Genomic DNA, 26,231 nt, shown 5'->3' on the forward strand with positions numbered 1-26,231 from the left:
GAGTAATTTATTTTAAACAACAAATAAAACGGCAAGGTGAAGAAAGTGCAAAAGGTGAGGAAGCAACCAGTGCCTATGTAACAAATGTAAATGACCCATTTAATATTTGGGATGCAAAGCAATATCAGGGTTTAAACGCCTCGGTTACCAGGTCGCTCCTCGGCGTATGTGGGGGACAGAGATAAGGTCTGCACTTAAGTAAAGTTTTGGGTTTCCTTTCCATTGTTTTCCCACAAAGACGGCGATTATTGATTAAGGGCCAGGCCAGTTTACCTATCGGGTTGTTCACTTCACAGTGGAGTCACATTCCTGTGCAGAGGGCAGAGTTACCTGATCACGCCTCACTTGCAGCAAGCAAAAAGCGTGTGCAGCCACCAGCGCGTACAACTCCCACAGCGCTGCGCCATCTTGTACAATAGGACAAACTTTTGCCAATGAGCTCAACCGTGAGCGGAAGTTTATTGGACGCGAGGGCGGGCTCGTTACTTTGACCAGGTACTGTACGCTTTGTCTAATCTTTTCACACCCTTTCTTGTCTCCCTCTCCCTTCTTGTCGTCCTCAGAGGGCCCGCGGCACCGGTTTATAATGCAGATGATTAACTAAATAGAGTCTGGGAAAGCAGGTCTGCTTGGCTTTCTCATTTCATGGGGCCTGACTGACCATGAGGAAGACGGGAGTGTTCTCAAGCGGCGGGGTGGAAATTCAAGACCTTTCTTTGCTTTTTTTCTCAGCCCCTGCCTTCCAAAAACTTTCTTTGGTTTGGTGGCATTCTTTGCTTGGGGTACCTTTCAAGACGGTAAGATTACAGGTGCATTCTCCATTTGGCTTCCCCCTGACCTTTTCTCCCTCTTTCTCCCTTCGCCCTTTCAACACTAGGCTCAATTTTTGTCTTGCTTGCGGGGTGACAGAAAACCTTTTACCATATCCATAACACACCTTTTCTGTAATCAGTGACGCCACTATGGAAATAGTGCAACAAAACTTACTTCAGTAAGATGTTTTTTTCTGTTTTATTGAAAGAAACATTCAATTTTGTGTCATTTAACAAGTCTTATGTTTGATTCAGAAAGTATCTATGTCTTCAGTACGAAGGCGAGTTTTTTGCATGGCGCACCTGTGAAGTAGCCACGTTGTTCAGTAAAAGAGTGCCGTTTCGGTCACCTCCCGCATACGGGCTGGCCGCTCAAGTCGAGCTGAGCAACATTCCATCAGCCTTTCATCACTCCACTAACACAAAGACAACAGCATCAGAGGTCCACCGATGGTTGGGGGGGTGGGGGAAAGAGCAACCCCTCATATTTTAGGCCACCATTTAATGCCAGTTAACTGCAGCTGAAAGTTGTGGTCAGAAAAAAATCCAATTCACCCGAGAGGGTGATTGAGCAACAACGCCGACTTGACTTACTTTTAACTCGGCTGTATTTTGTGCGAAATTAGTAACTGGCGCGTATCGTGTGAAAAAGCAGCCCTTCCTCCCGTCGTTGCCGTGCCATAGCTTTAGACTAGTCAGAACAGGTTTGGGCAATCATTAACAACTTTTGTGGCCCAGTGTTCTGTGACAGCCCGTGTGGGCTGGAGAGCACAACGCCAGCCTTCTTAAGCACGCCAAGTGGATGTCCTGCTTGTAGATCGCGGCTACAAAATGTTTGCTCAGCAAGTGCATGCATTTGGCTGACTAGGTTTGCGTCTCCGAGTCATGTACCTCTTTGCGCACTCACAAACTTACATTGAATAGTCACTTTAGTAGCAGAAAAGTGACAAATGTATTAATAGATGAAACTGTAAATATGTATTATTTCAAAGTCATCTCACATTACCCTTCAAAGGCTGATTTTATTTTGAAAAAAAATCAACCTAAATTGCATGTGCTACAGACTCTTTTCTCCTGCTAACAACCCAGGCTAAACTTAGCCCCACCCTGCTGTGGAAAGCTTGTCACTGAGTCAAGATACGTCACTTCAACTTATAGTTCCTTGGCACCATCTTGTGCCACAAAAAGGACTTTGTGAGTAGCGAAGCTTATATTGAATTAAATCTTGTATGTTTGATGTCACACGTCCATCCGTCTATCCCCGCTATGTCTTCACGGGTGATCATCTCCATCTTACGAGGCAGCATTGGACTACATCTTCTTTTCTAATACTGCCTGGTAATGATGATGATAGTCATCCGCTTACAACAAGCGCACAAATCATTGTTAGCAGCCACAGACTAGTGTCACGCAGGCCGGAGAAGGAGGCTCTCAGGATCCATCTTACCGGGCAGTGCTGGATTGTACTACTGTTGTTCTAACACTGTCTGGTAACGATGTTTTCTGGGAGACCGCAAAGCTGCAGTCGGTCGCATTTGGTTGCCTCAACAAAGCTTCCCTTGATACCTCCTAATGACGTTTGGCTAATGTCTGATTAGGCTAAAGCATGGCACAGGGGTAAATTTAAGCAAGAAGACGCAAGAAATAGATGGAATGTACTTGTCTGCCGTATTTTGCATGTCAGGCCACAGAAGCGTGTGGCGAGTATACCAGTAGCAAAAATGCAGTTAATGAGCACGTCTGATAAGCACAATCGCAACGACAGCAGCATGTTTCTTAAAATAGGTCGAGTGCGTGTGTTCTATTACAGCTTCAGTGTTTTACTTCTTCAATTCAATTTGCCTACCTGACCTTTTTTTCTCTCGTCTTCAATGTCAATCCCACCCCACCTGCATAAAAGACTAGCAGTACGTTGATTGTTCCACCGGTCGTGCAAGGCCAGCCCATTTCTTTCTTTTTTTTTTTTTTTTCTTTTTTCTTTTTTCTTTTTTTTGTCGGTTGCTTATCATGAACAGCGCCTGCCTTTGTGCTTCGCGGCAGCCATTGGTCCATCTGGCCTGGCTTGCGCGGTGCATCATGAAACTGAGCTGAACTGAGCCTCTCGTTATTTTAGCTATCCAACATATGAAGATCTGATTTAATACAAACGTGTAAACTGGGAATTGAACATCTCTAAACAAAAGCGCGAACAGAAACCTTATGTGTTTAAGGAGGGACAATTACAGCCGCACCTTTATGTACCCACTCAGCTCCATTACCCAAGCCAAAAGAACAACACCCCCCTGCTCCTTGTCTTCGAGCTGATGTCGCTTGGTGCTTGCATATGAAAGCGCAAGAGAAAGAGGAACCTTTTCAGGCCGTTTCTTCTGCGCTGCTGTTTCCTCAGAGGTCACCCTGCCAGCCTGTTGATAGGCGTCTTACCAGACATGGTTAGATGTAATTATTGGTGTCTAATACTGTCTGGTAATGCCGTCCATTAAATGGCATTGCCTTCCGCTGTTTTCCTTCTGCTCTCTCGCTCTCATGCGTCTTCACGTGCGCGCCTTTGCATACTTGACTGTGGAACTGTGATCCTTGCACTTGAAGGGGGATAAATGTCACAACTTGGATTCGTCCATGTGACTTGAGTCAAAGTTTAACTGTGCTCAACTCTGAATGTTCTTTTAAGACGGGATATTTTTGTGACGACCATAAGGATGAATTTTGTCCGATGTGTCCTCTACCCCTCCGTACTGTATCAAAATACCTTCCAGGAACTTGGCTTCTCTCCAGGTACAGTAGATAAAAGCATTGTGTGGCGATATTTTATCCGTGGGCAAAACATGTAATGTGAAAGAATATATTGAATAAATAAAATAAGAATTCACTTAATGTGTCTTTATTTCTCTTTTTTTTTCCCTTCTCTTTCCTGAATCCACTCACAATGTTGTCTCACCCTTGACGCTTTCCTCGGTGAGAGCGGAATGCCGGGCTCCGGTAAGGTGTGGATCAGGTTACGCAGAACAGAGCTTCTCTTTAAAACTGCCACCCCACCCCAACTGCCGCTCCGAAAGCCAGGCTCTCACTTTGTCCCACTGTAGGCTAGAGCTTTTTATTATAATAATCATGACATTGAAGGTACTAATAAACCAAATCACAAAACTAAACAAAGGATAATTGTCATAAATAATAAAACAATGTACATATCCCCTTCTTACAATAATGTCCTATTGTAATTTAAAAAATATCTTATTTTTTACCTTAAAAGATCTTCTCACGGTGCTGGAAATGAATATATTAGTAAATACAAGATAATCTATATTTGGTTGAGTTTTTTGTGTTTTCTGAAAAAAAAAAAAGATAAAAAACTGAAAAAAATTACTTGGGCCATTATTTTAAGACAGAATCAAATTGCATAAATAGTTTTACAAATATTACTACAACCATCCATCCATCCATTTTCTGTACCGCTTAGTCCCCACGGGGGTCGCGGGCGTGCTGGAGCCTATCCCAGCCGTCATCGGGCAGTAGGCGGGGGACACCCTGAACCGGTTGCCAGCCAATCGCAGGGCACACAGAGACAAACAACCATACGCACTCGCACTCACACCTAGGGACAATATGGAGTGCTCAATCGGCCTACCAAGCATGTTTTGGGGATGTGGGAGGAAACCGGAATGCCCGGAGAAAACGCACGCGGGCCCGGGGAGAACTACAACCACTGATAATTATAATATTACACATCAAGATTAATAATTATTCAGACCAAGTAATAAATATACAAAATGTGATAAAATAATAAAAACGGAATCATAGAAATCCAATAATTAACTAAATCATTAACAAACCCATAGAAAAAAACATATAGTAATATTAATTATACGATTATCATGCCAAACAAATAATAATAAAAATACCACTGCCACTGGTACAAATACGGCAACTAATAACAGTAATTCAAAATTAAAGGTCATACAAAAAAGTACTACTCTTACTTCTAAAAATAATTATTATTATTATAGCAATTATCCAAACCAAACCAATAATTAAAAATGTCAATAATAATACACAATAAATAATAATAATGATGATGTTAATAACGTGCATGACGTTCTTGCTGGCAAGCTTGTCCAGCAAAATCCAAATGTGCGTTGTTGTGACAGGACTGCTGCCGGTGTGGCTGTTAAATACAGCTCTGATTTGATCTCTTGGAAATTGGAACACACCAAACTGGCCTCCGGGTTTTTAGTCTGTATGCATGAGTAGCCTAACCATTCACTTTTCCTATCAATTGGTCACAGTTCACTAGCAATACCTACAGTATCATAAACAAAATGTTTAATTGGTATATAAAGTACCCGTTGTCTGTTTCTCCTATTTAATCAGTTTTGTTTATTATGTACTGCACTTCCTTACAAAACCCTTGTGGATTTTCACGGGTGTCAAAATGATTGAAGCCTTGGCGGAGGTGTGTCTTTCAACTGCAAAAATGTTCCAAGCAGCAGAGGAAGACAATTTTTAAGACGTTGCTTCCCACCTTGTTGACGTCACGCGACTGGATGACATTCCAGACTAGAGGAAAGCCTGCAGAGGATTCCTGAGCTGGTCTGTGCACGCTTGAAGTAGTCGTACCAGATTGCTGCTCCGACCCTTCCTGGCTGACAATGGAGAGGAACAGACTCTGGGAGCGCATACACGAAGAATGTTAGATCAACAGGCGCAACAATTCTACTTTATGCATAGAGGGCCAAATTTGCTGAATTTTTATTCAGCTTCTAGTTCTTTGATTTTCATTCCCAGTACTCTCATCATAGTTTGCATGTTTTGTCAGCCTATTGATATTGAATTCCTGGAAAATACCCACAGTCTCTTGGCCAGGCACGTCCAGCTACGGGCTTCAAGGGATGCTTTCCTGGCACTTGCCCTGATGGGAAAATGAAGTTTCAAGGTGATTCATGAACCAGTTATGTTTATTGAGTCTTTTAGCTTGCACTCTCAGTTTACCATAAGCACATTGACTAGCTGTTTCTTAAAACCCTTTATTGAACCAACATTGCTATCTAGAGGAAAAAAATCAACTGGTTCACGAAGCAAATTTGAAGCCTCATTTTACCATTACTATGTTCAACAGTGCTGACGGCCCACACATGATTATATTTATGCTAGAGGTTGCGGGTCGGTAGAAATTTGAGCACAAGGCTGCAACTGAACCCTGGGCCGGACTTTGGATATGCCTGCTTTAGATGGTCTCAGTCTGGTTTAGTGTTCTTCAGAATCCTGAGGAAGACTGCTGAAATGATGCATGTTAAGCGGAAGGGGACAACATGACTGGTAAAGGTGCACAAGTGGCAGGGATGGAGAGGATGTCAAGCAAAAGCAATTCAAATATCTGGGGGAGCTTCACAAAGAGTGGTCTGAGGCTGGTGTTAGTGCATCAAGAGCCCCCACATATGACGTGCACCACAGCTACAAAATTCCATGACTCAAGCTACTCCTGAAATTCAAGGTTCTGAATGAGAACAAAGGTTAAATGACTATGTCCAGTGTGATGTCAGTCATGGTTTGTGTGGCTCCATTGTTCAAGTACATAGTCAATGCAGCTGTCTATCAGGAAATGGTGGTTGACTTCCCCTTTCTCTAATCACATCATTTTGTGTCGAAACTCAAAAGTGCAGATATTCCCTTTTATCGAATCGTAAAGTCATCATAAAAACACTCAATTAGGTAGCACTTGGAAAATATACTTATTTGGTTATTTCCTAGCACTATGAGCAGTGGGAGTGAGAACTGACAGCGCCTGGGAACACATTGTCATGCTCCCATTGTACTTGTGTAAGGAAATCAGAGAGCGAGCCTATTGAGACACGCCTGTCTTTACACGGTAACTCAACTCTATTGCTGCCAGCCTGCCACTATATAACACTCACAAGGAGAATCCCTTCAAATAGTGTTAATAATGGGTTGTGGAGGGACACCAATGCTGCAGGCTGTAATTGCCTAGCACTTCCTGATGAAGCCGACATGACGTGGGAATGAGCCAATCCCCAAGGATACACAATACACTCTCAAACAAACATCGTTTTGTTTTATTCAGTTATTCAAGTACAGTATAATGTTTGCCAGTGTTTCTCAACCGTTACTGAAAAACGTTTGGCATAAATCAAATGAAAACATCCCCAAAAAGTATTGACATATATAGTGATGATTTGGTCCCAAGTTACTCACAATTACTCTTATTCAATGTGAAAAAGGTTGACCACAAAGGAAAAACATTTTAGTTTGTGCCAAAAATGAGTATGACACTTCTGCATTAGAGGGTGCAGGTGTACCTAATATTGTGGTCAGTGACAGTGAGAGTGTGTTGTGCAGGAACAGTCACTCAGATTAAGGTTTACATAAGGGTTTTTTATACATGTACACACACACACACACACACACACACACACACACACACACACACACACACACACACACACACAACACACACACACACACACACACACACACACACACACCCACACACACACACACACATGCAGGCACGCACGCACACACACACACACACACACACGCACACACGCACACACACACATCCTCTTGGCAGATGGTATAGCACAAGTTGAACGAGGTTGTAAAACAAACCCGTTGTCTTTGTCCACCTGCAGCAGCCTTAAACAGCGTCTCTATCAAATGGCGGGCGGCTCTTTATTAAGGCGTGGCTGAACGAAAGGGCCAGGTGGGTGAGGCCCACTTCACAGGCCAAGCTTCTCACTGCATTGGGACATTTTTGGGTTCCAGAAGGAGGCAAATATACTCATGCTATGTTTACATGCAGAAAATATTTGGGTTAAGTTAAAAAAAAATATCGTATGGCTATAAATGTTCAAACGCTGACTTTGTGCTGTCGTATGTGTGTGAATGTATTTTGAATGAGATTTGTGCTGTCATTTTTGTGTAAATGTATTTTGAGTGGTGAAAAATAACCCTCCCTGCCACTTCCTGGTCATGACATGGCAATTAAGAGCGTTTTCTACCCTTAAAATGCATCAGCTTCAATGACAGACAGAATGTCAATGCAACACATGACAGTTGATTTTGTCACGACTCGTTCTCGGTTGTTTTATTATGTGTAGGTTGTCATTATTTCTGTCCATGCTGCACGACCCGAGTAATACTTTTTAGGAATAACACTTCAGCCATAACACTTCAGCCTTGAACACTTTGGCCTACTATGCTACTGTTTTTTTTTTTTATGTTGGCTGTTGGTCATTAGAGTGCTAATTTTTTTGAGATGGTATTTGGTGTAAAAAAATAAAAATAAAACACTGCTCTTGACTGTTGTGCATGCTTGTAGGAAAAAAAAGTAGCTTTTCTACTTTGCGTTTGGAGACAATATGATCTATCGCGTTGACACAACCCAGGAGGCCTCCAGGTAGTTAATATTGGATGAATCCAACTAAACACAGGGCTGCTGTGCAAGAAACACTCTTGTGGAGTTGCTGTGGAAGGATTGTCCTAGTGGTAACTGTTGCCATGGCTTCCACTATTGGACAATCTGATGATTGTTTGTGAGGGTGGAGTGGAGAGGAGATGAGGGAGGTTTGATGACCGGCAGTGTGGCAAACAAGTTGATTCTGTTTGTGGCTTTGCTGGTTTTCTAGGCCTCGCCTGGCTGGAGGGTTGAATCAACAAGGTGGAGAAAGAGTCTGCGGAGTAGTTGAGGAGGTTGAGGCTGAACTGGGAACAATACGTCGTTGAGTGGATATCCAGCAGTAAGCTCACATTGTGCCGTTCCCCCAGTGTGAAGGTAAGAATAGAATGATACCATCTGTTGACATGCAATTGCTAACGTTTTGAAAACATGCCTCAAAGTCCAAATAAAATCGCACCGCTTTTGTTTCCATGTAAACAAATAACATGGAGGACATGCATATGCAAGAGTAGTGTTGCCTTGAGGTATGAATGACCTGATTAACGAGTTTTTTGAAACACAAGCTGCCGTTTGGCCAAGCTTTTGTTTTCGCTTGACAACTAAAAACATGGACATTTATGAGAGCAATGTGGTGGCAATGCACAAACTCACTGTGGGCATGGGTGGAGTTTTCTTTCTTTTGGTATTTTTGTAGACAGGTGCAGCTAGAAACGCCGTTGTGGGAGTAAACACAGCCAACTTTCTGGCCAATTAACGCGGCTTCACTCATTCCTTTCAAATTCAGTGCAGGAGAGGTGCGCACATTGCAAAAGCAGAAACAGTAAATGTGGAAGATTGAAGTGCGCAAGATAGGTTCATAAGGAACGGCAAGCAGCAATCCATGAGTGGATAGATCACACCACTGTGAATTGGGCACTTGACCTTTCACCTCTATATCTATCCATGTTCTGCATTGCAGGTGGGGATTTAATACACATAAGAAATATTGTATTAAGAATGTTTCCAATGAATTCAATGTATTTGAATGCATTTATTAATAAAATGTATTGATTATTTCAGCTTGAGATCATGTCATCTGAGAGCTTGTTGGAGCAGTGCAATGAGGCCCGGAATGATGACGGCAAAGTGCACAAGCAAGGAAAAGAAGTGGAGGAGGACAACCAGGCTGCTGTAACATTATCTCCTGCTCGTGATGTCGTAGAGGGACTGATAACCGTCCAGGTGAAGGAGATGCAATCTGGTCAATGCAAACAGGGACGGTTCCGAATAGCTTTGAACAAAAAGAGACATGACAGAGACTCAGGTGCGTGCGTGTATCATCACATTGATCATACTCTTTATTTTATTATTGTTGGCACAAATTTGAGGTGCACGCCTCCATAAATCCTTAATTCTAAAATGCTCAAGTGCTTGCTAATGTACTCCTATCCAGTCAAGGAAAGGGTGCAGCATGTTGAAGAGCACAGAGGTTCTGGCCCTTTTTTCTTCTTTGGAGGAGCCAATGGTGCTGAGATGTAAGTAACAGAGGTGGGAATTTGTCATTCCGTCATTTTTTTCAAGCCAAACAAAATTGTACTTGTCAGTTTTTGAGGCTGATAGATGGTCCTCTTGGCTGCCTCACCGGCAGGCGAGCAGGAGCCTTTGGGTTGCTGATTGATGACGGGTGTCTACAACACAGAGCTCCATGTCTGGCTGAAGCAGACGAAATTATTCTGCTAATTTTGTCCATTTAGCCGTCGAAAGCTCATTGTGCCTCGACAAGCCATAGGGGCTGGACAGAAAAATTGCGACACCAGGTTTTTATATATGTACAGCAAGTTCAAATGATAAAAAAAAATATGTGATGGTTTCAACTCTTCCAGGGAGATATTTCCAAGCTGTTGATTCTTCCCATGAGTGTCATTTGGGCAGATGCAGAAGTGTCTTGTACAATGAACCGCGTATGCCCGGTTAGGTTCTCTTTTTGTTGTTTTTGCTGTGTGGAGCCTCAGGATTTCACTGAAAATGTTCCCTTTCTTTAAAAAAAAAACACCCCAAGATTACAGTTTTAGTTTTTCGCTATTCGTATCAAGGCTAGGTGCACTTAGTGCGACTTCAGGCTCCCATTGATGGGCTCAGTGTAAATCCAGGTTCATGAGTTCCAGTCTAACCTCTTGCTGATAAATTACCTTCACAGCCTGCGGTTGGCTCGTGAGCAATTCATGGTGTGCCCTGCCAACTTCCCAAAAACTGTTGGGATATGCTCTAGCGACCCTCGTGAGGTCAAGCTGTTCGGAAGATCAATGAATAAATAAATGAATACATTCACGGCAATACCTTAAATGGTTAAGTGTGATGGCGCTCATCTGCCCTTCAGAGTGAGCACTTACTGTGAGGGAAGAGGATGGAAGAGGACATACAACAAGCACAGGGAGGACTTCAAACTCAAGTGGTGTGAGACCAAATCTCCACGCACGTACCACAACTTCAGAGAAGGTGATGGGATGGGCTCATCATGAGTATAACACAGCACACAGTTCTTTTTTTGCTGGGTTCATACTGTAGCCATTTCCCATGTTGCTTCCAGGAGAACAACTGGTTTATCAGATCCCCAACAACAAGGTTCTCACCACCAAGATTGGCCTGCTGAGCAGTCTGAGGGAGTACGAGCGAGTCACTTGCAAAGTCAACCACGGACGAGTGTTCAGGTCAGCTGACTTACTGTGAATACACAGGTACCTTTTCCATTTGAACCTGGGAATCGCCAATCTTTCTTCTGTGTTGTTTGAAGCAACAATTGATAATTTATTTTACAACAGAGAGCAAGCCATTTTCAATGCTTTGATTTGGTCAATCATTTGTCAAAATGGCAGACCTGCATCGGGACTTACTAATATTATCAACTGTGAAAAATTGACCAGATTTGGATATGGGAAGTTGCCGCTCGACAGTGAGTGACAATATGCAAATTTCAACAGTCAAGATAAACCTCAAAACATTTATTTAACTTAATTCCTACATGCATGGCATTCATTTGCATTCAGCATTTGACATCCATTTCAGATCTTTACTCATAGAAACATGTTCTAAATGTTTTCTTTAATGTACTCCTGAGTCAGTCTCAAAGGTAGTTTAAAGCAGATAGTATTGCTGCCTTGCTTCTAACTGCTAACTCTATTCTGCTACACAGGAAGATGAAAATGAAGGAGTTTATTCCTATAACCTTCCGTTTGGATGTGACGGAAGAGCGAGAGGCTTTCTTTGCTCAGCAGGAGGGTACAGATGCAATATATCTATTCTCCCCAATACATGCAAACGAAACTGGGTGAACAGGCTTTGTGCTTAGTTGACAGGCTCCTTAATCAAACCGTAAAAAAAAAAAAAAACTGAATTGTCTTTGCGCGGCATTGTTAACAAAACAAGTGCCTTGGCGATGGTCTCGTGTACAGTGGAAAAATAATGCACTTCACCTCCCATGAGGCTCTGATAAAATCACCTGAGGAACATGCTGTTGCCCTAGCGACGAATCAGCAAAGGGCAAGGCTGAGGCACAAACACAAAGCCCATGACTGAATATCCATCCATCCATCTATCCATTTTCTGAACCGCTTAGTGGACAAAATCAAGACAAGAGTTACAGTTATTGGCCGTTCCAAATAATCGTCACGTCATGGCATTACCTAAAATAAGTGAATAAAACATGAAACCCTTTCCATCAAGCATTTCTGAGAGTCTGTTGTTGGCACTCAGCAGGTTCAAACATCAATTCCAGTCAAATGTGGATATGCAAGCCCACTGGTCTGAACCAGGGCAGAGGAATCTTCCTACTGAAGAGCGTGGAAGACGTTGCCGCCTTGACCCTGAAGCTGCAACACATGGACGACCTGCGGACCAACACTAACAACACAACACTTCATCGCCAGCCTCAGGCTTACATCGTCCAACAGTGAGTACACACATTCAGATCCTTTACATTCAAGTTTGTATTTGTCCTGCATGCAATTGAGCCTTGAGAGACACTCTTTGCTCACTTTATCACGTTTTCACACCACATATTGCGCGAGGTGGTGCCCATCTAAACATGTTGTGTATCAGTAGCATAATTACATACTGCACCCCATCAAAGTGATGTGTATGTATTTTTTTAACCCTCTCTGTTGGAAGTGATGGCTTATTAACCAAGATATAAACAATCTCAGATGGTATTTTACTGGTGTAGTATCAATTATATGTTCTATGCAGTTACTGTCTTGAAACTATTAGCGGTACAGTAGATGTGATTGCCTTACAATAGTGTGTGCATCCGTGCTTATCTTGATATCGTCACTGTTGGGTTTCGTAAACCTGTATCAAGATTTGGTAACAAATATTTCTTACAGATCAATACTATTGGTCAGTGTCCACATGATGTGTTAAATATAGACAAATTACAGTGTTGACTGTTGAAAATGGCCTCTTCTCTGTGACAATGCAATGTTAATTGCTCAAACATGGCATTTATTTGTGATGGTCTTTGAGTTGGAAAATTTTCATGTTATGTTTTGATGTTTGCATTTGTGCAGTTACATCCAGAGGCCGCTGCTGTTACGGGGGAAGAAGTTTGACGTGCGCGCTTTTCTCCTAATAGCCTGCACGTCACCTTACATGGTCTTCTTTCGCCACGGATACATCCGACTGACCTGTGACCACTATGACCCCAGCTCCAATAATCTCTCAGCCCACCTGACCAATCAGGTACAACCTGATAGTGTGAGCTTCAACATTAACAATGGCAGCAAAAGTCCTAGCACTCCTGTAAGAGCTGAAATGATGTATGTGTACACCCCCTACTGTCAACCTGCAGTACATGCAGAAGAAGAACCCTCTGTACAGTCGCATGAAGGAGGAGACCCTGTGGTCCATGGAGAGCTTCAACGCCTATGTTAACGATTGCTTTCAGGTTGCAAAGGATCTGCCAAGGGACTGGGTGCTGGGCGCCTTCACAGTGAGTGCGGCTGTTGTTGTCTGGTAGCTCGCAGGGACCAATTAGCAGTCAGGCTCAACTTGCTCCTAATTGTGGTGAAGGCAAGGATGGCAAGAGCTCATTTCTGTCTGAGGATGCATAATACTGCAATGATAAGATTTATGATAGTGATAATAATTACTCTGCTCAATTCATGTTTACCTTTTTTATTTTATCAGAAATGTAAGTAAAGTTTTCTAGATAGTTTTTGCTCTGATTTGAGTCCAAATCTGCCCTCTCGCACATCATAAATAATAATAATAATAATAATAATAATAATAATAATAATAATAATAATAATAATAATAATAATGATGATGAATGAGGTAATGAACTAAGGGCACAGTTTTAAACATACAAAAATACACTCATGCACAGACCCTATTCACTGTATTCACAAACACCTGCTTCACTGTAAATATTTATTCACTGTTCTGTTGTATTCTTTTATTTTATTCAATAGATTCTGTAAAAAGCTTAGTTACAGCTCCTGTGAAAGCGCTATCCAAATATGAATGATATTTATTAATCGTATCAACACATTGTCTCATTCTAATGGCACTCTACAGTATACGTCAGCATGCCAATGATGCAATCAACAAAATTGCTTAGTCTCCACTCAACTATAATGATGTCCAGTTTCGCATTTAACCAGGTGGTCGTTTGCCACTTGTGTGCTTCAGAAGTACATGCAGCAGATGATGACACAGTGTTTCCTTGCTGTCAAACACAAGCTTGACCGCAGGCTGGGTTTCTTCGACTTGATTGGCTGTGACTTCTTAGTGGACGAGGACTTCAAGGTGGGAAAGGCATCCAACGAGAATAAGCATGTTTGTTTGTGTGTGTTTAAAAAACGTGTGTTATTTAAAAAATAAAGGTGTGGCTTTTGGAGATGAACTGTAATCCAGCCCTCCATGTCAACTGTGAGGTGCTGAAAGAGGTGATACCCAGCACTGTAGCAGAGACACTGGGTATGTTCATTTGAAGTTAACATCACGTTCACCTCTTTCATAGAGTAATTTCTTTGATGCTCCTCTTCAGATTTAACTCTTGAGATCTTCAACAAGTGCCGTCTGAGACAGCGGATCTTGCCTTTGGCCTGTCAGAGGGAGTTTGTACTCCTGTACAACGGACTTTGTGGCTCGCATTCCGACAACACCAGAAAGAGCCACAAAGTCTCAAGAAAAATCCAAAAGACTAGGCCCAGACGGGTACGTGGGACACAACGCAACTGAGACAGCCCACACGTCTTCTGACAGCTCTTCAAGTATCTCCACCTTAAACCGTCATAGTTATGTATGTAGAGATCAAAATGAGCACATGCGCAATGCAGCATCACCATGCATGTGAGGATGCGTTGAAACACTGATTTAATGCAACAAATAGAAAATATTTGCATGTTCAGTGAGTAAGTGACTAGTATATTCTTCGATGAACCTCAAGTTTATTTTTTTAAATATGTAAATCATGTACACTTTACATTTGCAAACATATCATGCATGTAGGTTCATTATGCTATTTAGATCTCAAGTTGCCTTGTAAATGAATAAATACAGAAATTATACACAATTACACATTCATAATTTATTATAAAACAAATGTTAGTAAATGTCTTGTATATACAGCATTACTTTTTCCTTAGAGTGCCACTTGTTGCTAGGCAGAGTTCATAGGGCTTAGGGATGACTGTACCATCGGCCAATGAAAAAAGAGAAAATAAAAACTGCATAATCAGACCACCTATGAGGTTGCTTCAATGACACACTCATGTTAATTACTCCAGAGGGAAGGTTTTTAAGAAAAGTTTATTTTATACACAAGTCCATCAATTTATCCTATTCTGGGCTACACGTGGAGGTTAGATAAATACCAGTACACTATTAAATGCATATATTCATACAAGCAGTGTGCAGACATGACGTTTCTGTCCAAGTTGCTGTGAACCCAACTAGCTCGGCTTGCTTGCTGATTCATCGTGTAATAATCCCATTTTGAAATCAGAATGGGAAGTAGCATGGAAACACAACAATCCAGAGAGTTTGGAGTCTTTTTCTTGGCAGGCGCTTGCTTGTGACAGACAAGTGCGAGGCAGCTGACAGGAAGGAACAAACAACCACACTGTGCTTCACCGTTTTTTTTTCTTCTTTTTTCAATTCCTCTTCAGATGTCTGATTCTGAACACCTTTGATGAGCCGGCTTTGTGGAAACAGAGTATGTGCTGGTGGGGAAAAAAGGGGGAACTGGAGATTAGCAGTCGCCCCTCCTCCTCTTCTCATTTGCCCAATATCCTCTTTTAGGCCCTTTTTGTATGTGTTTGTGCCTGCTTGGAGTGTGGCAAACACACAGTGGGGAGATGGTGCCGGCCGTGTTGTGGCGGATCTGACAGAAAGGAGGTGAAAACTTTGTCCATGATGGGATGCTGCAGTGTGACTCAGAGGCACACTGGCGTGGACGAGGTGGGTCCTGATGAGATTGAACTCCTGGAACTCTCTGGAGACCATCTAGGGTAAGATGTATACACTTTAACAAAGAATGGCAAGTTATGTTTGGTGCAGAAGAAATTTCTTTGGGGTGGCTTGGCTCACGTTGTGCAAGAGGAAGTGAGCAGGAATCCCCTTAGCGATTTGTCTGTCAGTGTCAACCGTTGTGGTTTTCTTTGCCCTTCTTCTCTACATTGCCTCATGCAAAGTGATGTACAAGTGTTGTCCTAGCATCTAAATCAGCAGTATTCACTTATTTAATCAAGGGGTAGCACAGAAGGATTGAAGGATGCAGGCCAAGGCCCATTTCTTCATCTCTTAAAATGCTGACCCGAATTGTTAGAAAACAGTCTTTTCCGTCTTTCTTTCTAAACATCACAATGTAAAAGCTGACTTTTCAAGGAGGGTGTACTTCTGCCATATATTATATTTTTCTTTTCATTCCATCCACCATTCCTGCTAAGTAATGTTGTGATATGACACCCTGGTTTCAAGCGTCATGCCAACCATGAGCAGAGCAACACCTCATATGCTTTGCAGCTTACCAACGTGGCCTAATTGTTTCATATTGACACGGAACAAACTTCGGCGCTCAGTGATGCAGCACTCATGTGATTAGGAGATTAGAACAATACAATAGCCAAGCATGGAGGCCGCTAATACATTACTGACAATGATGGGACAAATCCCTGTTCAATTGAAGACTAGACGATTACTAGAAGCTAATCTACAACTGCGGTTGCTAGTCTGTGTGTGTGTGTGTGTGTGTGTGTGTGTGTGTGTGTGTGTGTGTGTGTGTGTGTGTGTGTGTGTGTGTGTGTGCGTGTGTGTGTGTGTGTGTGCGCGCGTGTGCGTGTGTGAAGTCTGTAATCTGATTATGTCTACCATCAGGAGGCTCTTGACAGTCAGTTCAATGTTGTGTTTTGAGAGCGCAAGACTGACCCATTGACCCCCCTCCCCACTCCCTCAGTCATTCTCCCAACTGAGTTTGTTCACAGCTCTGAATGTTGTTGTTTTTAGGGTGTGGAGTTTGGGAGAGACCAGACTTCAGCTGTCAGTGAGGAGCAGCAAAGACGACAAGCAGCCACCATCACGTTATACTTCCGCGCCACAACTGGAGCGACATCCCACTCATGTACGTCTGCGTGCGTCTGTGTGTTTGTGATGACAAAGACTTTGGCAGCTCACGCGACCGCCGTTATTGAAGACGACTTCCACAAACTCAGGTTACAAACGCAATGCAGTCTTTTCCATGGTGGTTGATGACTCGCTCAGCACTCCTTTGTGATTCAAAGTTTACAGGAAGTGAAAAGGTCATTGAAATACTTGGACTAAAATTTAAGAAGGACGGAAGAATTCATTAAAAAGCCTTGCGTAACATGACACCACATGTGTACTGTACACAACCACTACCTGCATTTTTGTAGCTATAAATCTTAAAGGCTAAGTAATACAAAAACAAAATGAATAGTATTTATTTAGTCCTCTGACTCAGTGGTACTGGGGTCCCTTGAGTCCACAAAATGATTTGCAATGTGCAGGTGAAAGGTCAATCAATTAACGGAATCAATTTCTCTTTCCAACCTTCGCTTGGGGCTGAGTAAAAATTCTGATTCGATTGTGTTGAATCACATAAATCTGACATCCAGCTGTATGTGTGCAAGTATGTTTGTTTGGGATTATGATTTTGGGGTGTTGCTTGGGGACAAAAACTCTCCTCTGTCCCTGGAAACAGAGTTTGAGAACTTCTCAAAATCATGCACCCCACCATTTTGTACATGTGCCCTCCATTTCACAGGTGTATTGGCACCTGTTCAAGCTAACCATTCAATTCACATCAAAGGACAATTTAAGATCTTCTCCCTAACAAAGATGTTTTGGAAAGCAAGAACTTCCAAAGTCCTAAACACAAGGGTGACCATGCTGACGCTCCACTCAAGAAGTCAGTCAGATCCAATCTGAGAGATAAAAGATTTGTGGTGTGATTCAGTTTTTTTGTGTCAAGGGGGTGCTGTGGGGTAAGAGCAGAGGGGAGCTCCACCAGAGGATCTACTCCCAGCAGCCAATCAGAGGCTGGGAGGGTCGACCTGCTCACATGTATGGAGAGATCGTTCACTCATCCTTCATGGCTCTACACAGCAAATATCCTCAGGTCAGATATAGTTTGCACAATGCACACTCAAGACTATTTTCCAATGTATTCTCAGAACAAATTATGCAATGTTTTTTTTTATTTCAAAAGTACACTTTGTGTTGTTTTCTGTTGGCTTTTGTCCTATTAATCACATTTATTTTTCTGCACAGGAGAACCAGGAACATTTCCTGGTTTTATTTTCTTTCCACCTGCTGCTCCTCTCCCTGGATCACGCACACCAAGACTTCACTTATGAGGTACTGGTTATTAACCTTACGTTACAACGAAGTGGTTAAACAGAATGTTTTTTTTTTTTTTTTTTTTTTTTTTCACAGGGCATGCTTCCACTTTCCGGTCTTTCCTTTCAGGTCATCTCCATGGAGAGTGACAGTTCACAGTCACCTCACATGTTTGAGATTAGTAGTAAGTGTGCAACATGGTCCATTCTAATTCACCATTGTCTCCTGGTTCTGGTAAATGCATGAAAACAAACCAACCCTAACCCAAAGCACACCAACTATTCAAAAACTTAAACCTGCCACAGCTAAAATCCTACCTATACTGTTCCTTGTGTTGTACAGGTTCAATGATGGACCCTAAGATCTTCATTTGCCCCAATGCTGCAGAGTTGCAGACATGGATGAAACACATAGAAGACAGGAGATACAAGTCTATAACTCAACCAACAAGCCCTTCGCATTGTGCTCTCTCCTATCTTGTAATGACCATCTAATTATGTATAATCGTCTGCGCAGGACAAAGAAGCCTTAATTGCTAAATTCTTTGTATGTTGTGCCTGCAGCTACCTTGTGATGAGCACTGGAAAAGAGAGGAGTTGAAGAAATACTTGCTGCTTGCTCCTATATGGGAATGGGAGGGTTCGCCTATACAGCACATGGGCCCACCGGAATATATCTCAGTGGTCCATATCATCAACACACATAGACAGGTATCATCACTACCTCAATCATTTCAAATGTCGACCAAATTCGTCCAGTGATGATGATGTAACTGAAATAGAAGAAAAAGCAAAACGCTGTACAGCACGGGTGTCAAACTTGCATGTTTTAGGTGTTTCCCTCCTGCAACAAACTTGATTCAAATGATTGGAATCTATCTTAAAAGTATGACTGACTGTAGTTAAGTTGGCTTTGTTGTTACAGGGTCTCCAAGAAAGACTCATGATCCTCTTCCCTCAAGACATCCTGCTGCTGTCAGTGGATAACAAGCAACTCAATATCACCTACCAGGTAATGAAAGTTGACTCCAGATGCTGGATACAAAACCTACAATAGCATTTGTCATACTAATACTTACTGTTTTCCTATTTAACAAAAAAAAAAAAAAAAAAAAGGGAAGGCTTCCCCGTCGAGGTGTCAAAGCGACAGAGCGATCATCTCTGCCCGGACGATTTGAGTTTGAGCTGAGAGGTGTGTGAACTGAACTATCGTTTGTTACATGCACAAGGATGTATTTACTGTATTCAATAACTATTTGTATTTCAGGAGAGCTGGTGGAGCCTCTGCAGGTCTTGTGTACCTGCCTGGAAGATTATCAGAAATGGAACTTTCATTTAAAGCAGGTGTGACTGACGTGTTGTCTCAACATCAACTGCTCATACATCATTTTGAAATTGATTATCATGCGATGAGTACTACGAGATGCTTAATAGTATTTGCACTCACATATCATTTTTGAGGAAATGACACATTCCAGTTGCTTTGTCTTCTTAATATCAAAGTTGTTTTGCAATGATGTAGGGACAGCGGGACTACACAGTCACATTTTTCCAGACACGTCAGCTCATGTGTGAACATGTAAAATGCAACAAGATTTTCCCCTTCTACTGTAGCCAGAGAGAAGCGTCCACACAGCTGTGAGTCGCACAGCACCATCAATCATACCAAAGCTGCACAGGGGCCGCAAGGAGGCCATCACGACTGACCAATCTCGTATCAATGGACAGAGCTGAATGCGGAAGAGTTTGACTGTGACTGTGTCACTTTGTGTCTGTGACCATGTGACTTTGACTGACTGTCACTTTGACTGTGTCTAGATCAAATAAAACGTCTATGTACTGCATTATGTACAGAATCAGGATCAAAAAGGGACAATGGAAGAATGATGGTTTGTTCATCTAATTTTGTTTGTTTCTGTTACACAATAAGGATTTTAAAATATATTCATTTTTGTCATGCTTTACAACTGCTTTTGGTCGGGATTCCATTAATATAGTTCCATCCAGCCAAATACAGTATTTGTGATCGCATTACTAATATTAAAATAAGATGACTACGTTTATTTATATAGCCCTTACTCTCAAGGTGGTCTCAAAGCGTTTGACAAACCCTTAGTTTACATTTTTGGTCTGAACTCCCATTTGGGAAAAGGAACAGGAAGGGGTCATTCGCATTCCAGGATGAGCGGACTGCAATGGATGGCAAGTCGGCAACACAATACATGCTATTCAATGTTTGTTTAAACAAGATAAGAGCGGTGAATGTGGAAAAGTGGTCCTCCTCACGTCCTATCCTGATTGGTTGATGGATAGATGATTGGTTGATTTTTACCCAACTTTCTTGCTTTATCTGTTGGTAACAGTTCCAATGGCCAATCAACGTTTGATGATACAGCCAAAATCTCACCAGCTTCTTGTTTTAATTTTTTTCAGTTGAATCTGGAAAAAGACACATAGGAAATGTATAATTTATTAATTACACAGGTCAACAACAAATTTGTTGTCTGAGTTTTTTCAGCTGATATAGGACGAATCTGATGCGCTGAATCCAAAAATCACATTGGTTTTGCTCAATCAGGTCAAGTTTTTGAGATATGGCCACGTGTGCTTACCATGCATAGTTCGGAATTAAACTTGGTGACCAGGATATAGCCTGGGCACCACACATAATGTGCAAGGCATGCACTGAGACTCTGCGTGGATGGACCAATGGCAAGAGGAGTCTGAAATTTGGGATTCCTATGGTTTGGAGGGAGCCGACAAACCATGTCACTGACTGCTACTTCTGTGCTGTTGATGTGACCGGTATCAACAGAAAGAACCGAGGAAGCCTCAACTATCCTGATCTTCAATCAGCACGTCGTCCTGTAGCTCATTGTGATGAAATTCCAGTGCCTATCTGCGGAGAACTTCCTGACATTAGTGACGAAGATGTCTCCAGTGTTGAAGAACATGAAGAAGAAGCAGAAGTGGTTTTTGAAGATGATGCTCGACATCCATTTTCCCAAAACGAGTTGAATTATCTAGTTCGCGACCTCAGCTTGTCAAAGGACTCTGCCGAACTGTTGGCATCCAGATTGAAAGAAAAAAACCTACTTTCTAACAGTGCTCGTATCAGTCTCTACCGCAATAGGCATCGAGAGTATCTCAGTTTTTTCTCTGAGGAGAAGGACTTGGTGTACTGTGCAGATATTGCCCAGCTTCTGCTCACGCTTGGTGTGTCACAGTACGAACCCAAAGATTGGAGACTCTTCATTGACAGCTGTAAGGGATCACTGAAATGTGTTCTGTTACACAACGGCAACCTGTTTGCCTCTGTACCTATTGCCCACTCGACTACGCTGAAGGAGAAGTATGAAGCAGTGAAGTACGTACTGGAGAAAATTGGCTATGATCAGCATAAGTGGTTTATTTGTGTTTACCTGAAGATGGTGAACTTTTTGTTGGGACAACAGTCTGGCTTCACCAAGTACCCATGTTTTTTGTGCATGTGGGATAGTAGAGACCGTGCTCAGCATTACATGAAGAAGGACTGGCCTGTGCGGGAGGAATTGGTGCCTTGTAAGGAGAGGAACGTCATCAACGACCCTCTGGTGGACAGAGACAGAATACTCTTCCCACCTCTGCACATCAAACTTGGCTTAATCAAACAGTTCACCAAGGCTCTGGACAATGATGATGACTGTTTCACTTACTTGTGCCAAGCTTTTCCAGGATTAACCATGGAAAAGTTGAAAGCTGGCATCTTTGACGGTCCCCAGATCCGTGAGCTCATCAGAGATCCAGAGTTCGAAAATTGAATGAACGAAGTGGAACTGGAAGCTTAGAAGGCATTTGTTCTGTAGTGAAAAACTGTGATTTTGTCACAAGATCTGATTTTTTCAAATCAACTTGGCACAAAAACCTGACCTGATGGAGACAAATGGATGTTATTTCCTGATTCAGCAGCGCAAAGCTACCCTAAATCAGTTGTAAAAATCAAGACAACATTCAAAAAGTAAAAAATCGTTGCCCAGTGTTATCAATAGGCTATTTGAAATTTTTTTGAGGGGGCAGGGGTTAATCAGTTCATAATATTGTATTTCTTCTCAGTTGAGCATCAGCAATTATTTTCCAAGCAATCCGTTTTTGTGTTTTGTGTCTTCATATTGCAAGTACCAATCAAAATTTGTTTTGTATAATTGACAGTATATATATATTTTTTCTTGTACTTAAGTACATTTAAGTCTGTTCTTTTTTACTTTTGTGTAAATAAAGGAGTAGACTACCACTACTATTGTTGTCATCTCACATTCAGTAGCAATGTCTGATTGCTTATTCACGCAGGGAGGAGGCGGGGTGTTCCTCTTGGCTCTTCTTAAGTCTGATGCAGTGGATCTCTGCAGCCAAACAATATTTGAATCCTCAGACCATGATTATCTTGGTGTGTCGACATTAGCCTACCACAGACCTGTGAGTCTCTGAAATTGCTGAGGTTGTTGGCAACACTTTGGGATACACTCATGGGAGGAAGTGGAGCTCATCTCTTTTGGCGTCCCGGCAAGGTGTTTGAATATGAAATATCCTGCCCGTTCACATCAGCAGATTTTTCTTTGAGCAGGCCAGAAGAAGATCTCACGATCCCTTCTTTCTGGAGGGAAAGATACACAAGGAATTTATTGCTATTGTCTGTCTCAGAATGCACACGATTATTTAACGTACAATTTCAGCTTTTTTCTTTAGTCTTCGGCACAAGGTGAGAAAGACAATGTTCTCCTTCTGTTTCTTTTTCTCCGCGGATACATCCATATGACGTGCAGCACTACGATTGACTATTGACACACAAAACAAAAGTAGTGATCCCAATGTAGTCATACTGTAAACGGTGAAATTAACAAATAGCATGTTCAATTTTGTTCAACGTAAAATATCTTCCGCAAACAAAAACGTTCATATGTTCATGTTCTCCTGGCTCTTTCCGAGTCTGTTGTGGCTTACCTACTTCACAGAATTGATGATGGTTGACCAAATGATCGTTGTCAGCCGTGTCCCGAGCAAACACCTCCCTTATTCCGTGCTCATTTAAAGTCTTGGCAGTGTCCAGTGACTCTTTGGACTGATAGTTCCTCAGAAGGACAGTTGTTTCAACTCTCAACTCACACTTGTCGCACACCAATGGAAGAAGCGTCTGGAGGGCCAATTGGGGGTGGGTAGAAGCTTTGAAATAAAATAATCCACAAACCCATCAGGTAAACATAGCATTGAAGTTACCCTATGAATATTTATCAGTGTGTCTATAACTGGCATTAAAGCTTAACTCTACTATCGTCCTCAAATATAATAACACATTTGGTCCTTGGGGTCAATTTGACCCCAGGGACATTTACCTTCAGAAAATAATTTACTGAATTTTATTGCCCAAGTTTTTGTGAAAGGTACTGTTGCGGCGACCTGGGAGGTGCGCACCTGTCTGTGGGTGCATGTGACCACAAGGGGTCACTGCAGGTGTATGACGTGAACGCGCAGAACGCAGTGGAGCTCTTCAGTGCGCTTCAACAGCTGAGCGCAATCTATCCTGATTGGGAGCACGCACACACCAGGGTTCATAAGCGGCAAACAGCACAATTGTCTTGTCCAGTGAGGAGGAGGAGGAGGAGGAGGAGGAGGAGGAGGAGGAGGAGGAGGAGGAGGAGGAGGAGGAGGAGGAGGAGGAGGAGGAGGAGGAGGAGGAGGAGGAGGAGGAGGAGGAGGAGGAGGAGGAGTGTGTCTATAGCAGCAGCAGCAGCAGCAGCAGCAGCAGCAGCAGCAGCAGCAGCAGCAGCAGCAGCAGCAGCAGCAGCAGCAGCAGCAGCAGCAGCAGCAGCAGCAGCAGCAGCAGCAGCAGCAGCAAACAACACAATCCTTTCGATCAGCGAACCGCACTGAGCTCCACGGAGAAAGGAAAAAACCAAAGACCAAAGGGGCTACCGTTGAGCTCACAATTCTCAATTGGACTCATTTAGAGAACTGACTGTATTACAGTTGGTCTGGAGAATGTGTTGTCTTTACGACAAGCATTAAGTTGTATATTGACTTTTATTTGAAAGGATAACTTTATGTTCAAGAACCTTTTCCTTCTTTCTTTCAGTAAAAAGAACTGAACTGTATCTACATTGTTTATTGGTGTCTGTGTTAAAGAACACTAAGCTGCATTGTTTTATTTGGAAGAAAATTGTATTTTTGTTTAAACTCATCCATATTTTGTATGTGTTTTAAAGGTCAAAGTCAAAGTCAGCTTTATTGTCAATTTCATCACATGCCAAAGACACACAAAGAAACCGAAATATCGTTCCCCGCTATCCCACGGTGACAAGACATGGCACACAATAGACAATCAAGTAAACAACAGCGTGCAGAATAAATAATGAATAAATAACACAACAAATAAATAAGAGGACCAAAAAGGAGCAAGTGAGCGTACAGCAGACATTCCAGAAAATAGCGCAAAAGTGCAGCACGCTACGCAGAAGGGGGTAGCGAGTTCAGTGTTAGGGTTTTCCAGGTTATCTTTATCATAGGATTATGTTGGAATGCAACAGGTAATAAATACAAAGTCAAAGTCAAAGTCAAAGTCAAAGTCAAAGTCTCCTTTATTGTCAATTCCTCCGCATGTCAAGACACACAAAGAGATCGGAATTACGTTTCTCACTATCCCAGGGTGACAAGACAGAGTTCACAACGCACATACAAGTAAACAACACAGGAAAAATAACATAAGAAGTCAACATCAATGAACAATAAGCGTGATAGCACGCTAGCCGCTCCCGATGCACAGCAGAGTCCGGTAAGATGACAGTCAACCAGGCCACTGTGAACACGAGCACACAGCAGCAGCAGCAGCAGCAGCAGCAGCAGCAGCAGCAGCAGCAGCAGCAGCAGCAGCAGCAGCAGCAGCAGCAGCAGCAGCAGCAGCAGCAGCAGCAGCAGCAGCAGCAGCAGCAGCAGCAGCAGCAGCAGCAGCAGCAGCAGCAGCAGCAGCAGCAGCAGCAGCAGCAGCAGCAGCAGCAGCAGCAGCAGCAAACAACACAATCCTTTCGATCAGCGAACCGCACTGAGCTCCACGGAGAAAGGAAAAAACCAAAGACCAAAGGGGCTACCGTTGAGCTCACAATTCTCAATTGGACTCATTTAGAGAACTGACTGTATTACAGTTGGTCTGGAGAATGTGTTGTCTTTACGACAAGCATTAAGTTGTATATTGACTTTTATTTGAAAGGATAACTTTATGTTCAAGAACCTTTTCCTTCTTTCTTTCAGTAAAAAGAACTGAACTGTATCTACATTGTTTATTGGTGTCTGTGTTAAAGAACACTAAGCTGCATTGTTTTATTTGGAAGAAAATTGTATTTTTGTTTAAACTCATCCATATTTTGTATGTGTTTTAAAGGTCAAAGTCAAAGTCAGCTTTATTGTCAATTTCATCACATGCCAAAGACACACAAAGAAACCGAAATATCGTTCCCCGCTATCCCACGGTGACAAGACATGGCACACAATAGACAATCAAGTAAACAACAGCGTGCAGAATAAATAATGAATAAATAACACAACAAATAAATAAGAGGACCAAAAAGGAGCAAGTGAGCGTACAGCAGACATTCCAGAAAATAGCGCAAAAGTGCAGCACGCTACGCAGAAGGGGGTAGCGAGTTCAGTGTTAGGGTTTTCCAGGTTATCTTTATCATAGGATTATGTTGGAATGCAACAGGTAATAAATACAAAGTCAAAGTCAAAGTCAAAGTCAAAGTCAAAGTCAAAGTCTCCTTTATTGTCAATTCCTCCGCATGTCAAGACACACAAAGAGATCGGAATTACGTTTCTCACTATCCCAGGGTGACAAGACAGAGTTCACAACGCACATACAAGTAAACAACACAGGAAAAATAACATAAGAAGTCAACATCAATGAACAATAAGCGTGATAGCACGCTAGCCGCTCCCGATGCACAGCAGAGTCCGGTAAGATGACAGTCAACCAGGCCACTGTGAACACGAGCACACAGCAGGCACGCACTGTCCGGTTCGTGGATCCTATCAGGCGAACGCAACCCATCTTGTCGTCCCGCGAACGAACGTACGCCAGGAGAATGGAAGGCACGGATGGGCGAGCTGGGTTGGCCGCAAGCCTGGCCCGACGTCTCCGCGCTGGCCCCTCTT

The 26,231-nt window shown here is 42.5% G+C and overlaps 1 protein-coding gene across 10 annotated transcripts in view; it reads left to right on the forward strand.

Annotated features, from left to right (window-relative positions):
* Positions 1–20,119, forward strand: part of LOC125988879 (uncharacterized) — a 31,682-nt gene extending 11,563 nt beyond the window's left edge. For 4 of the 10 annotated variants that reach the window (XM_049754610.2, XM_049754608.2, XM_068649854.1 and 1 more), the window contains exons 2-24: positions 8,453–8,598; positions 9,283–9,526; positions 9,656–9,737; positions 10,580–10,698; positions 10,790–10,910; positions 11,393–11,478; positions 11,953–12,148; positions 12,765–12,936; positions 13,046–13,186; positions 13,888–14,004; positions 14,082–14,175; positions 14,246–14,415; positions 15,502–15,710; positions 16,705–16,819; positions 17,690–17,836; positions 17,989–18,075; positions 18,154–18,241; positions 18,400–18,536; positions 18,621–18,767; positions 18,982–19,068; positions 19,173–19,248; positions 19,324–19,400; positions 19,671–20,119. In XM_049754610.2, coding sequence (XP_049610567.1) covers positions 9,292–9,526; positions 9,656–9,737; positions 10,580–10,698; positions 10,790–10,910; positions 11,393–11,478; positions 11,953–12,148; positions 12,765–12,936; positions 13,046–13,186; positions 13,888–14,004; positions 14,082–14,175; positions 14,246–14,415; positions 15,502–15,710; positions 16,705–16,819; positions 17,690–17,836; positions 17,989–18,075; positions 18,154–18,241; positions 18,400–18,536; positions 18,621–18,767; positions 18,982–19,068; positions 19,173–19,248; positions 19,324–19,400; positions 19,671–19,790 — 2,823 coding nt within the window. In that variant the 5' untranslated portion in view covers positions 8,453–8,598; positions 9,283–9,291 and the 3' untranslated portion in view covers positions 19,791–20,119. Of the gene's footprint in view, positions 1–7,357; positions 7,528–8,452; positions 8,599–8,929; positions 9,182–9,282; positions 9,527–9,655; positions 9,738–10,579; positions 10,699–10,789; positions 10,938–11,392; positions 11,479–11,952; positions 12,149–12,764; positions 12,937–13,045; positions 13,187–13,887; positions 14,005–14,081; positions 14,176–14,245; positions 14,416–15,501; positions 15,711–16,704; positions 16,820–17,689; positions 17,837–17,988; positions 18,076–18,153; positions 18,242–18,399; positions 18,537–18,620; positions 18,768–18,981; positions 19,069–19,172; positions 19,249–19,323; positions 19,401–19,670 lie in introns of those variants that run through there. The other 6 variants (XM_049754612.2, XM_049754605.2, XM_049754611.2 and 3 more) reach the window with 6 other exon arrangements.
* The last annotated feature ends 6,112 nt before the right edge of the window (positions 20,120–26,231 follow it).

The sequence above is a fragment of the Syngnathus scovelli genome, chromosome 2, assembly GCF_024217435.2.
Source record: "Syngnathus scovelli strain Florida chromosome 2, RoL_Ssco_1.2, whole genome shotgun sequence".
NCBI lineage: Eukaryota > Metazoa > Chordata > Actinopteri > Syngnathiformes > Syngnathidae > Syngnathus > Syngnathus scovelli.